The 14,732-nt window shown below is 33.9% G+C and overlaps 1 protein-coding gene across 1 annotated transcript in view; it reads right to left on the reverse strand.

Annotated features, from left to right (window-relative positions):
* Positions 1–1,303: 1,303 nt before the first annotated feature.
* The window catches only part of LOC111054253 (unc-112-related protein), a 186,753-nt gene continuing 173,324 nt past the window's right edge, over positions 1,304–14,732 (reverse strand). Inside the window, exons 5-11 of the mRNA XM_039426055.1 lie at positions 13,497–13,707; positions 10,492–10,676; positions 9,128–9,365; positions 7,885–8,097; positions 6,581–6,817; positions 5,372–5,585; positions 1,304–3,853 (exon numbers count right to left, since the gene is read on the reverse strand). Coding sequence (XP_039281989.1) covers positions 5,388–5,585; positions 6,581–6,817; positions 7,885–8,097; positions 9,128–9,365; positions 10,492–10,676; positions 13,497–13,707 — 1,282 coding nt within the window. The 3' untranslated portion in view covers positions 1,304–3,853; positions 5,372–5,387. The remainder of the gene's footprint in view (positions 3,854–5,371; positions 5,586–6,580; positions 6,818–7,884; positions 8,098–9,127; positions 9,366–10,491; positions 10,677–13,496; positions 13,708–14,732) is intronic.

Consider the following 14,732-nt stretch of genomic DNA (forward strand, 5'->3'; position numbering starts at 1 on the left):
ATGTCTAGTAACATTTTCACCTAAAATTGAAAATAAGCTTGAAATTTGAGAAATTGTAATTATTCAATTGCAAACTGTTGGCAACTGTTGATTCTATTAAATCATTCACTATGAAGAGATAGCAGATCTCGTGTGTATCCAGCGTTATTGACCTGTCACCAGCTGGCTCAGATCATTGACTTGAGATGCGCGTTTACACTAGCGTAAGGTGATCAATTTTCATAACGGCAAGGAAAGTTGTGTGAGTGCGCCACACCAGATTTGTTTTTGATATATTAAAATAAATATCGGGGACCGAGCTTTGCTCTGGAGTACAAAAGCATGAAACATTTATCACGAAAGAAGAAATGATAATAACATTCATACAGAAATGTTCTATCTAATCACAGTAAATTAAGATTAATACCCAGAGGAATGCAAAAATTTCCCTCACAAAGGCCCAGTTGCACAAAAGCCGGTTAAATTCTAATCCTGATTAACTTCACGTGAACCAAATCAGAGAAGACCATTTCAAAAAGATGGATCTACTGGAATTAATCAGGATTGAAAATAACCCGGCTTTTTTGCAACCGGCACCAAGTACCTGATTGAATGATTACAAAAGTTTAAAAGCTGAGTCGTAATATTGACACAGTCCCACACACATGAACACGCTCACTCACTTCCATCACCAATATACGTCGAAATAATTATTATAAGCTGTTTTTCCATAAAAAATGAATAATAATTGTCCTTTTAATGTCCTTTAGCGACTTTTCCCAGGGATGAGACCTTGTGCAATCGAATCGTGAGAATCGTTAGAGCCGTTTTCGAGATCCGGTGAAATACAAACATATAAACATCTAAACATATAAACAGAAGTTGCTCGTTTAATAGTATAGGATAAATTCTAATTTATATACTTTTTCAATTTGCATGTCAACGATGCTAATACCATGTACATGTAAATGCACAAGATGCATTAAATACAGTAATATATCTTTTTTAATGTAGGTACCTTTTCGACCTTTTTGAGTCCGCTTGACTTTATTTGATCCGGTGAGAAATAAAAGGATAGGCTATGGAAGTTTTGTCTAGAGAAATAAATACTAATAATAAATTTTAATACTATTACCAATAATTACGGTATATATCTCGTTCAGTCACGATAAAAATGATGTCGTTACGCCGCTAAAATATTGATTGACCTTATTCTCGTAACTGAACCATCTATACTGTTTTTATTCAGAATCAGATTATTTAGAAACTTTTGTACAATAATATTATAGAAAATCAAATATCAGGATAATAATTGACCAACAAATTGACTTGTTAGAACTGATTTATTAACAATAAAAAATGTGAGTAAAATAACACATTAATAAACGTTTTCAGATATAGAATAAATTAATTCATAAATTCATTTTTCAAAATCAGTTTGAAGGAGTCTATAATCTAAAATCCTATCAAGAGCTCTTTTGACATAAAAATAATAATATATTATCTAGAAGCATACACTCTATTTACAAACAAATTGCTGTACAATATTTATTTCTACATCGAAAGCACATTAAAAAGTTTAGAGTTGGCAAACTTTTTAATTCTTAAAATACACAACAATCTTCACAAGTATTGCTCAAATTATTTCTAAATACCATGTTATACTTATTAAACTAATTAATGGCAATAAATTTGTAAGTACAGTTTGTTGTTTATTAGAAAGTATTACGATTATTGAGTCACTCAAGTAGGTGGATAAAATAAAAATAATAATAAAAGCTCTCTAGAAGTGGTGAATTAAAACCATTATGGTTTCAATTTCTAATGGAATACTGCACCTTGAATAGTTAATCAATTGGCTGTCAGCAAAACAAATTTCATATTCATTAAAATAATTGTTTTTTTTTGTTTAAATAGGTAATTTTCAGCAACCATTTGTGAATTGCAGCCTCTCACATTTGTTGAAACATTAACTATTTTTCAGTTTAACTGGTTCAGTATCCGTTGAACAGCAATTTTTAAAACAAAATTTATAAATTATATACATTCTTGTATGACTTTGAGATTTGCCGTGCTAATGCACTAGAGTAGCAGAGTTATATAAGAACATCAATAAATCTATCAATACGACAATACATCAGAGAGAAATAAATATTTTACATAGAAAATCTTCTAAACAACAATATACAACAACATTACAACTAAATTAACAACAATAATATCTTTTCAATTAAATAGAAATATCGGTTATATTTAAGCCATGTTAGAGTAATTCAATTAAAGCTATTGGTTCAAATCGTCATCAAATAGAATTCTAAAAAAATGTTTCGAATAATTTTTCTTAACAAACTTTTTGTAAATTACTCATCAATATTATTGTATGCAAAATTCAAGATTGGAGACATCATTCAGAATCATGATAATATCAATTTATAATATCTCAGAAGAAATTTTAGAAAGTTTTTTTTGCAGGAAGTTTATGAAATCCATTCACGAAAAACATTATGAACCTGTACAGTTTATCATTATTACAAAAATACTACTCCAAAACGTATGCCATTGAAAATACGGCCCAATTTAATTTTACAAGTGCCTAATAATAGCACTTATTACTCTAAGTACATACTCCAGTTCGAAGCACCATCTCAACAATAATTTCGTCATTGAATAATTACCAATCATCCACTCACAACAATTACAAAGATACGTTGATTGTCATTTTAAAAAAAATGTTAGTCAACCAATTGTTTTCAACTGAATCTACTGTAAAAATTGAATGTATACTATACAGAATACCAATTGAATGTAAAAGTAAGGCACTTACATCTTACACAGTTTGTTTAATTCAAATACCGTAATGAATATATCAATTGGAATAAATAATACATTATTTGCTAATAATTATGTAAACGTTTATATATTGTTTTACATAAACGTTTCATAAAAACGTTATAGTTTGAACGTTTATCGTTTTTTATAAAATTGAATAGATAAAACTTCAATTAGATGAGTCATGTCATCATGTAAGCCTTTACGGTATCATTATTTTTTAGTTTTGATTTTTCTCTTTATGAGATACATAAGCTATATTATTGAAAAATGATAATGTCTAGAATATGTTTAGTTCAATAATATCAATTCTTATACAAGTTTTACGATTCAATTTCTCATAGGTTATATTAAATTTATCAATACCAATATTGTAGAGACAGAAAGAGTTCTGAGGACCAGCCATTATTAATAGGAAGAAAAAGATATATATAAAAGAGAAAAATTGGCATAGAAAAGAGAGCTTAGAATGATAGCTTTCAAATAGATTCTTAGTAGGAATTGATAATTTTTGTAATACAACGGTAAATGATGTCTCTAAAATTGATTCGATCATAGAAACTTTCAAATCTCTATTTCAATTGTAGATATGATTCAGTAGTACGGTGAAAAAGTAATACGGCACAGTAAAAGATTCTAAATTAATGCTATGGATTGGATTTCATTGAAAAACCCTAAAGGCACTTTCAGCAAATTTAAGATACAATAGTATTATACATCTATTTACTCATTCTATAGATAGGCTATGGTATCTAATTACAAATTACTGCGTGATCTTCTAACACTGATATTTGATTTTATTTAGCCTAGGCTATTGATTTTCAAAATCAGTATCGACATATACATTTAATTTGGCTCCAGCCACAAATGAAATATTCAGTTTATTACAAATAAATTACGACTTCAATCAAGTGGATGTCGACATTCATAGTTCATTCATTGAACAATTTCAAAAGTCCTTCAAGAATAATAAAGTGTTTACCTAGGGGTACCTTGATTTTTGATTTTTTGGAAGACTTCCATTATGTACACGTCCATGACTGATCTGCAAATACAACACAATTGATTATAAGAATCGAATTATGAGTCAGGTAGGATTAATGTAAGAATGATGTTGCGTTTATTTAGAACATTCTCTCAAAAATAATTGAAAACGGGGTTTAAAATCTTAATCCAGTCAATATAGACATAAAAAGGGGGTGTGCTTGCAATGTATATTGTGGTTCTGATTTTTAAAAATATTATTTTGATATATATTAGAGAAGTCCAGAACCAATTTCTTCATGCAAAATTTCCTTATGCTAGATACAGGGTGGCCCAAACACCTCGTATTTTCGGTTCATTTTCCAGTTTTCAGCTATTTCCGCCAAATCCGTTGATCGGACAGAAAAATTTGCATTTGCTCTCGCCTTTTTTTAGATTAAAAAATTCTGAATGAATTAGATTATTCGGAACTCCCTATCTCTAATGAGTACTGAGTTATGATTTTTCAAAAATGAGTGAAATTTTATAGAAAAAATCAATTTTGATGAATTTTAGTTTTTGATCAACAATATCTTCCGATTGTTAACATTAAGATGTGTAATTCAAAATCTCTCTGGGCGTAATTTTGTGCTCTACAATCTGAGACCAGGTAGAGCGCTCTATCTCATATAGATTACAAGGTACACCTGACAACAATGCTCCTTGTATTGTGAAAAACACCTAATTTTCAGCTTCAACCATCATCACCAACTAAATTGTCGTCACATTTATATTTCGCACAATTATATAAGTTCCTAAGATTATGTTCTATGAGAATCACCCGTTAGATGAACTTCATTTCAGTATTTCCTAGAGGAGAGGCGCGCATAAGGACACCTCAAGGATAAAAATTTCAAACTCTCATAACTTTTGCCACAATGCACGGACCTCATAGTACTACACTTCATTATTTTCAGCTCGTCAAGGCGGTCCAAAATCATGCATCATAAGTCAAATTCCTTCAAAAAATGGAACATTTATTGTTGAGTATACTTAAGCCCATATTCCAATACACAAAAAATGACCAATTTCTATATTTAAAGCTGCATATCTTGTGAAATACTAAAGATAAGATTTAAAGAAAATTGAACATTCTATTTGTATATCTGTATAAAGTACTCTGTATTTTGACACTGCTTGATTTCTTCTTAGTCCAAGATTATTGTATTATGGTTGTGAAGAACTCTTCATGAATAACAGATAGCGGATTTTATTATCGCTTGTATTTTTGTTGTATTTTATTATTTTTGAATAACAAAATCAGCAAATGATAGGACGAATTATTTCTGCACACAGTCACGCAGGTTTAACCTAAATAAGAATGTATTTCACATTTTCCTTTTGAAATAAAATGAAATCATTCTCAATTAGGCGGAGTTTGTCCTCTTTCCCACTCAGCTTCGAAATTTGGTATCCGTTATAAAAAACGTTTGATATTTGTTTAAAAAAAATAATATCAATCGTTCGAATTTCCATGAAGTGAATAGAGTATTTGAAAGTACATTATTTGTACTGAAATGTGAGACAAATAGACACTAACCATAAAAAGACGAGCTTCACCAGCCTCCAGTGAGTTTATGGAACATGTCCTCGTTGAGGCTCTGGTTGGCTTCTTTGGATCGCATCGACAGGAAGATGTATCCGCCGATGAACTCGTGGATGACCTTGCAGTCAGCTGAGTGGCACGCAAACTCAATGTCCTCCTCCTCGAATTGCACCCGCATGTGCTTGATCTCCCAGTTCACGTCCCATGCCTACACAAAAGATTAACATTATCAGAAGATATTTCAAACAGTTGAGAAATTTGAAATTGGTCACTCAAACAAATACAATAGAAATACACAGAAATGGAATTATTGTTGTGTTATGAAAATATTTTCAACGCACACAACCGGTTGCACGTCTATTGAATTTTACAGTGATTAAAATGACGTCATCTAATCATCTAACGAGACCAGTGCAACAAAAACTGATGAGAGAAGAGGTCAATAATCAGAGACTAATCACGGAAAAACTTTAAACACTTCCGTATTATCGAATGGGCATTGTCGGTCCCGGCTGATATATACCTATTGACGGCTTTACTTATATTATACTGACCAATATATAGGTACTACTTTCTCACATAATTTGTCAATTTCATAAAAATCAGCTACTCTCTCTAAAAGAAACTCTAGTAATATTTTGTTTAAAAAAGTTTTTCAGACATTTACAGAGCTTTCCATCAAAGTGATATGATAGTGGAAAACATAATCCAGTTTCATGGGGTGAAAACGAATTGGTAAAATGTTAGTTAGGATTAGAGTAGTTTGTTGAAATCAGTAAAAAGTGGCTGCCATTACGAAGGTATAATGCCATAATGTAGTGAAAGACAGTGCATCCTAAATTTGCTGTGAAGATGTAAATTCCTAACAGTCATTCAATCATTGCTACACAACGTGCATTTTATCCCCATTTCAGTATTGCAACCCATGCCCGTATTTCTGCCCAAAAGTCAATTTATCAGTTTCTTCAATTCAATAAAACTAGAAGAATAATAGCCTAAATTGTTTTATAGTATGGGTGAATAGCTTCAGAGAAACTGGTGAAATAGACGAGGAAACCCCTGGATTCCATATGCAATAAACAAAGGCTGAAATAAAAGTGTCTCTGACCCACTCTGTATTATAACTATGCATTCAACATTTCTATAATAGGCTACAGTATTATTGATTTCTATAATTGGATAGAGAAAAGACCGAATACACACCTTCATCGTATTGTACCTCCAGGTCTTGAGGTGGTCGCCGCTGTTGATCTCCATCCTCATCAACCTGTTGAAAGCAATGCCGAGCAGCTCCTCCTTCTTGTGGCCTCTGAACTTGACCACAAACAGTGAGATGCCGAAATCGGGCAGTGATTGCCACGCCTTGATGTAATTCATCTTCGCCTCCACCAGCGGCAACTCCTTCACGTTCGCGTGGGCTTCTAGGATTCGCTGCACCAACTGAAAAATAGGTAATTTTTGTCAACATTATGAATGAGAATACAATTATTGTACAATTGATACTTTATAGAATGTATCTGATTTCATACGTTGTATGCTTTTTCTACGATTATACTGAGAATAAACTCGCTGTAGACAGGTGATCCAATATTGAGAGGTTAAGAGGTAATCGGAAATGAGAGGTTCTTGTGTCGAGAATACAGCCACCTCCTACCCGAAATCCACTTACAAACCTTATAATACATTTCGAGTAGTAATTAAATGAATAGAAAAAAAACATTGAAAAGTGGAATATGGTTCCAAATTCAATGGAATAATTTGAGAATTCATGCTGTTTAAAAAGATAAAAAATCTTTTATTACATAAGTTAGAATAACTAGTAAACTTTTTTCTATTTTCTTTGTGTCTCTGATAATTAGCTTATCGCAATATGACTTCAAGTAGCCCTGAGAAATTAATCAATTATGAAATATAAATTGATAAGAAACCGGTTCCTGTGTCTATAAATGATGATTATTTTAATAATTTAAATATGTGAAAAAAGAAAATAGATGGAGAATGGGGACGTTCAGTAGAATATAAATTTGGTTTGTGAATTACAAGTTTTTGAAATTCAACTGTCAGTAACTTGCATTTGATTTCTGACATAGAATTCACTCTCTACTAGCTGTCAACCTAACTTCGACCTACCTTAATATCTCACAATTTTCAATTTATTGACCTTTCTCCTGCCATTGGGAAACTTGATGTAATTTTCACGACAAATGAGCAAGTCGTTTCGAATGACTTCGAGAGCTTCCTATTTAATCTGTATAGGTTGTAGTTGTTGCAATAAGTTCCATAAATTGTAGTCTGGAAATTTGAAGAGTTGAATTCAAATTTTTCTTTCTTTTCATTCAACGATTCTCCTCTCTGCTTCTAATGTTCCTCACTGATTCCTGTTCATGAATTTTCACAATATATTGACCTGCAAATTTAGATGAGCTCTTACTTCAAGTAAGTATAAGTAAACATATTATGTTACTTTTCGAATACAAAGATCATTCGATAAGTGAATGGGCACTCACTTTTCCTTTGAGTTTGCGCTGTAACCTGGGCGCGATGTAGTCTTCGGGGGTGATGTCGAGTGATGCAGGGTTGATGGCGGGTGCGGGGGCGGGGTGCTGCATGCGCAGGAATGCCAGAATGGAGGCCACTTCTGCGTCGTACGAGCTGTCAGCCAATGAGCGTCCTTTCGACGCCAGCCGACACGCGGCCATCCATTTCGCGTATTGCTCTTCCTGAAATCGAAACAATCATGTTTAAACGTTAGAACTAGATATAATAATATACTTTGAACTAAACCTTGTAATTTCAATGATCGATGTACCTAAAGCATGTCTAGTCCAATTCATTTGGGTTTATCTGGTCACCACAGTTAATAGACCAATGTCCGATTTTACCAAACACGGACAAGACATTTAAACATTGTCAGGGTACGATTCACAAGTTTGAACTTCAATTATCGATATTAACTATCGTAATAGGAATCATATGTTCCAGTGCACTCGTTGTAAAGGGTATACCTAATTTGACCTTGTTCAAATGTCTTGACAGAGCTTGGTGAAACTGGACATAAGGCATCATAGAAGCAGTAGTTTTATTAAGAGTATCCTGTAGTGAGAATTTTAGTTTACTAATAGGGTAGTAAAGTGGAATGAAAGAGCTGAAACCTTAATATTTCATATATTGAAATGTATATGCTTCTCTGTGAACTACAAAAATTCATCTGTCTTGCAGACAGTTGAATACAGGCACAAATCATAAACAATGATCGGGAGAGGACAGCTACAGGTCATCATCATCATCATCCATCATGGACTAGGCTTGTAAAGCCTGTTCCGGTGTCCACCGCTTCCTCGGTCTTCCGATGTCCCTTTTCCCATCCAACTGTAACTTCCAAGCTTGTAGTGGAAGACGAGTTGGTGGCATACGGCGCAGGTGATTTGTCCATTTTAATCTGTATTTTTTAATGATTGCTGTTAGTGGTTGCACATTGCACTCACTTCGAATTGTTTCATTACTTATGTGGTCTCGGCTCGAATATCCTTGAATGCTGCGCAGAAACCTACAGCGCAGACAACTACAGGTCAAGCCCAAAATGCCCGTGTTTGTGAGGCTCAAGTCTTTAGGTCAAGGGCTGAGTCAAATGAAGCGTTTTTCAGGCGTTTTTCACCGGCGACGAACGAGTCGGCAGGGCAGGAAGCTCACCGATTGTAGCTACCCAAATTGAGCCTAATGGATGATAGTGGTACAGTAGGTTCAACTCACACTATCACATCTGATGTAGGACTCAGCCATGCCGTCAGGCGTGGCGACCTCTAGCTTGATGGAGTACTTGTTGTTGGCGAGGTTGACGTCAGGCGTGACCTCACAGCCACGCAGGTTCATCTCGTGCACAGGCGCGATGCCAGCGGCGACATCCTCGCGGTTCTTGTACAGCCGCAGTCGCAGCTCGCGGCATGTGAACCAGTAGCGCTTGAACGCCTTTAGTGTGAACCGTTTTGGTCTGCAACAACACAAGATAAATAGATGAATAATTGAAGTAGGATGATACTATTGCCCACAGATAACAATACTTAATTGATTGATAACACACAAATCGAACTAAAAGTATATTGGACTCCTTTCTCTTGTTTAGGCCTATAATTTTTTTTTCTTATTGTGTAGTTGAGAAGTTGATATTGTGGTAATTATTCATATTGAATGAAAAAGACTAAGAAATTGTCAAAAACCACAGATTTATTGATACTTAGAAAGACCGGTTTCGGTTATTACACCATTGTCAGTCTCTGATAAACTCCTATAAGCCTATAATATTGCTATGTAGTACACATATTTCCTCCTTGCACACGGACAAATCATCCAAGTGGGGGGTCTATTCATAGAATGTAATAATGTATTCGAGGTTTAAGTTATATCTTGAGTACAAGAGGCGGACATTTATTCAAGGATTAAAGGCCGTATTTAAAGTCATGTTTTGAAAAGTGTTCTTAGTCAGGAAACCATATGTGAACCCATACTTGAACGGAAATCGGTATTCATACGTGATTTCAAATTATTTACCATAGTTTTAAGCTTTGAATTTATAGACACACTATTGATTTCGATATTCAGCAATAATTAGTTGATAAAAAAGGATTAAATAATCGGTTGTATAAGTTCTTCCTTCTCTAGACACGCTGATTCGTGGTAATATAGCAATCAAATGAATAAATCTTGAAAAACCACACTATCACTATTAATAAACTATAAATAAAACCTCTTGATTTTAGAAATACATGAGACAACTTTAGGAATTGAACACTAAATATACGTATGTTTTTGTCTAAACATACACGTATGTTTATTTCATTCTGAATTCATGAATAGTTTCAACGATGCAATTGTGTATATGGGCACTAAATTCTAAACTACAATTCATCTCAAACTCATTTTGAACTCATTCATTAGGGTAAGGTCCCTTCACAATAATCTTCAATGTTGAATATCGACTTTGTGAATTTCAAGTTAATAGCATAAACTGGAAAATATTTCTAAGTAATAAAATTCACAATAAACTTTTGATTTTCAAGAGAGTAAAAATTGAAAAAATATTAGTAATAGTAAAAAAAATTAAATAGAAAACTACTCACTTCAAGAAGCGAAGATAATCATAAAGTTCTGGCACTTGTGTGATATCATTGGTGGAGCTGATGTGGGATCCCTCGAGGGAGACCTGCAGGTCTGTGAGCGCCGCATCGATGTCATCATCTGCGAACGAATTCGAATGGTTCTCCATGGTTGGCTGAGGCACGCCGGCTTGCAGGTTGATTTGTACCTAACAAATAGATTATTATTTGTAACATTGAAATATTTCATGTTATACAGGTTAATGAGTCAATAATCTTCATTAGCCTACCGGTAGGCTATATAACCTTCAAGAACTTCAGGTCCTATCTGAGTAATAGAACCCAATCCTTAACCATTAATGATCATTCTAGTGTAACGGACTTGACTTCGTATGGTCTTCCTCAGGGTACGGTGCTGTCACCCATCCTCTTTATTCTCTATGTCAACAATCTTCTGAATTTAAGGCTTCTAAATTCAACTATGTTATCCTTTGCAGATGATACTGCAGCTATTTCCCACGGTAAAACTTGGAATGAAGTTCACACCATAGCTGAACAAAAGTGTATAAGTTATTACAAATTAAGAACTGGCTAGATAGAAATACCCTATGTTTGAATATAGATAAAACTAGCTACACAATCTTCTCAGTAAATGAAATAGGGCAGCCTGTTGATAATGAAGAATTAAACCTCCACTCAAGGTGCACTTCAAACCTAGGTATTTTTGATTGTCCCACAATAAAAAAGTCAATAATATTAAATACTTGGGTAATATAACAGATGATCATCTAAAGTGGGATGTACTTATTAAGTCCGTTTTTTGAAGAATTAGATATTTATCTTACAAATTCTATCAAATAAATAAAATTCTAAATAAGAAAAATTTTGAAATGGTATATCACGCTCTAGTTAAATCAATTCTGCAGTATGGCATAGCTGTTTGGGGGGGGGGATGTTTCAACTGTCATATTGAGGAATTATTCGTGGCCCAAAAACTGATAATTCAAGTTATTTTAAACAGACCTAGATTGCACCCTACCGAGATGGTTCTTAGTGACATTAAGGTAATGACAATACGAAGATTATATATTAAAAACCGTAATTGAATACTTGATAAAATATAAATCCCTTTTCCCTCGCATTTTAAATTCAATTGTAAATGATTTATTATTTAAGGCCCATTGCAAATAGAGAAGAATACTTCCCTTTTCTTCTCCTCTCCACCCTTCTTTCCTTACTTTTATTCCCTCTACCTACCTATTATATGGGAAACCATAGTTGGCTAGGTATTTTTCCTCCTTTCTTTCTTTTCAGCACACCCCGCCATGAAGCCTGTTTTTGTATTTCATTGGAAATTTATTTTTGATTGTGATTTTTTTGAGTTTTAATTTCTCTTATGTATATTGTATTGTGTTGATTGGAATAAAAATTGAATAAAATTGAGAACTAAGGTAATGGTGTCAGAAAATGTTACTATAATTAGTGAAGTAGGTACTGAAACTATGAGTTTCAAATTATATAACTGTATTGGAGCATATGAAATGAATAATTATTGCATTCCGTCATCCTGAGTTATTCATATGATTCATATCAATCATTGCCAACATGAGGACAATCATAACGTATTGTGAAAAATGATTCAAACTCTATGACTCACGTCATTTCAACATCTCTCCAGTTATTCATAATGTTCATATCAATTTATTATCGTTTATGAAGTTCAGTAGAATTTGTTGACAAGAGTGATCTGGATTCAAACAGAACTGATAATGACAATAGAATCAGCCTAAAAGCATTGCGGATAGCAAAAAAGCGGAACTCAGCTTGATTTATCAATTCAGTTTCATTGTTATAGGCCAAAATGTATTGTGATTCACTATGAATCAAGATAATACTAGGCACCAGTTACTTGCACAGGCATAATGACAAACAGTACCTGAGCAGAAGAAATTCAAATACGAATTCTTCCATTATTCAATGAAATTGAGAATTATTTTTTTACAGGTACATTGTATACTTAACATTCTATACTTTTTTCACATCTCCCTTATTTCTAGGCCCGGAAACATATTAAGTCCATTGAACCATCAAATCTAAACTAGATCTGTAGGTTTAATAATCCATTAGATTCAACAAGTGCCTCAGAAACCGGGTCTTAAGCAATACCTCCGTAAACAAAGCCCTAGTGCATTCGTGTGACGTCAGCAAAGGTAGGGCTTCTACACCATAAAAATTCGTTGATTTCAGCTGATCTATATCAGCTAGTGCTTTATTGGTGTGGGAGCCCTACTTGTACTGACGTCACACGAATGCACTACGGCTTTGTTTACGGAGGTAGTGTTTTAAGGCTGTGCAAAGGCTAAAAATCACTTTCTACTGGTGATATTTTCCAACGTTTTTCGATTTGTATGCTATCAAGCTATCAAAATAAAAACGTTTTATCAGGAAAACATTTTTTTCCGATCATTTTTTTGAGATATGAGCACCTGAAATTCAAATTTTTGGGGCACATTATTTCAAATTTGGTAAGAGATAAATTAGTAATTCCATGAAATTTTGAGAAAAAAATTCTTCATGGTAGCCTATTGTTGATTGAATGAACAAAACATTTCTTAGAATATCAATTTTTGAGAAATTATTCTATTTGCCAAAAATGACCAAAAAATTATTTGTGGTCATTTTTAGTAGGTTAGATTGAAAATAATTTTCTAAATTTTTTTTTTAATAATTGTATTTAAAATCAACATCTCCATAAAGAATTTATCCTCAAAACTTCATTAATTCATCTGTTACCGAATTTGAAATGACCGTCCCCAAAAAAATTGAACTATATACGCTCATATTTCAAAATGTAATGATCGGAAAAAGGTTTTCCTGCGCGAACTTTTCCATATTGATAGTATACAAATCAAAAAACTTTAAAAAAGTATCACCAGTAGAAAGTTTTTTTTTAGCCTTTGCACAGATCTATCACATCACATTCTCCACTACTGTTCTACTGAATTTATTATTTGTTTGCTTTGGAATACCTGTAAAGCAGCGAACATAAGAGCCTCCTCCTCGGTGCAGTCTAGCTCCTCGTTGAGCAGCATCCACTTGGCCTGCTCGTAGATCTGGTTGATGCGCACTCCGTCCACCTTCGGGTTCAGGTCGTAGAATGAGAAGAACTTGAAGCGCAATCGCAGTGTGTCGAACTCCATCACGCCCTGCTCCATGATCGACAGAGACGAGTCTAGCCATCTGCAACATGCAATTAAATACAAATTAAAACACAGTAAATGCTATCAACGAATAGCTGATTTCACATTTTTTCTATAAAACAGAACCTGGTCTCATGGTCATATCTACAGCTACGTTGTTCACTACTTTCAGTAGCCTATGAAATAGCCGGGCAAGGGACTAAGAAATTAGACATCACCCTGAAAGAGACTATGAGGAACCACTGAAACTAAGTGGTTGCCTATCCTATGCCACCAGCATTGAGAAGAAAAGAGAGGACTTATCAGTTGATGAACCGCTTATCCTCCAGACAAGAGCTCCCAATAATGAAGGATATGCTGAATCCACCCCTCAAAATATTGAGGTCTAGGCATTATCTCAGACTGGCGAAAGTTGAGAGACAAGATGTTAAAGAATTGTGGCGGCAGGAATGGTTTCAGGTCAACATTAAGAATAAGACGTTGGTGGAAGATCCATCTGTGCCTTTGCCAGGAATCGATTTGAACAGGAAACTTTGGTGCAGGGGGACTCAGGGGTATTCACCCGGCGGATGAGCGTGCCATGTCTTGGCTGGAGGGGACTGTGGGAGAGCTTGGCATCTGACCTCCCAAAAAGGAATAAAACCCGACGAGACATATTTATTTTGAACATTATAAATCCTAAATGTACGTTTTATTCATTATTTTGTATATTTGTTGTTATTTGTGTATTTTATTACTGAACTGGGCCTGAAAAAAGCATAAGCATATATATAGCCGGGCAGGTTAGCCGAAACGAAATAATGTCTTGTATGAACTTCTATTTATACGTCAGAATTTATTCTAATCACTGCAATTGATTCTCAATTATTTTTGGAATTTTAATGAAAAGATCCCCACTTCCACACCAAAGATTGAATAATGAATTTGTGGTGATGGCAACTATAGTTGCAAAATTATTCAAAATTAAACGTTCAACAGCAAAGCTCATCACTTTTTACCACTCATTGTACATAAAAAAAAAGATTTTATCAAGTGATTTACCAATTTTTGCATGAAGTTAGCAAC

The sequence above is a fragment of the Nilaparvata lugens genome, chromosome 4, assembly GCF_014356525.2.
Source record: "Nilaparvata lugens isolate BPH chromosome 4, ASM1435652v1, whole genome shotgun sequence".
Classification (NCBI taxonomy): domain Eukaryota; kingdom Metazoa; phylum Arthropoda; class Insecta; order Hemiptera; family Delphacidae; genus Nilaparvata; species Nilaparvata lugens.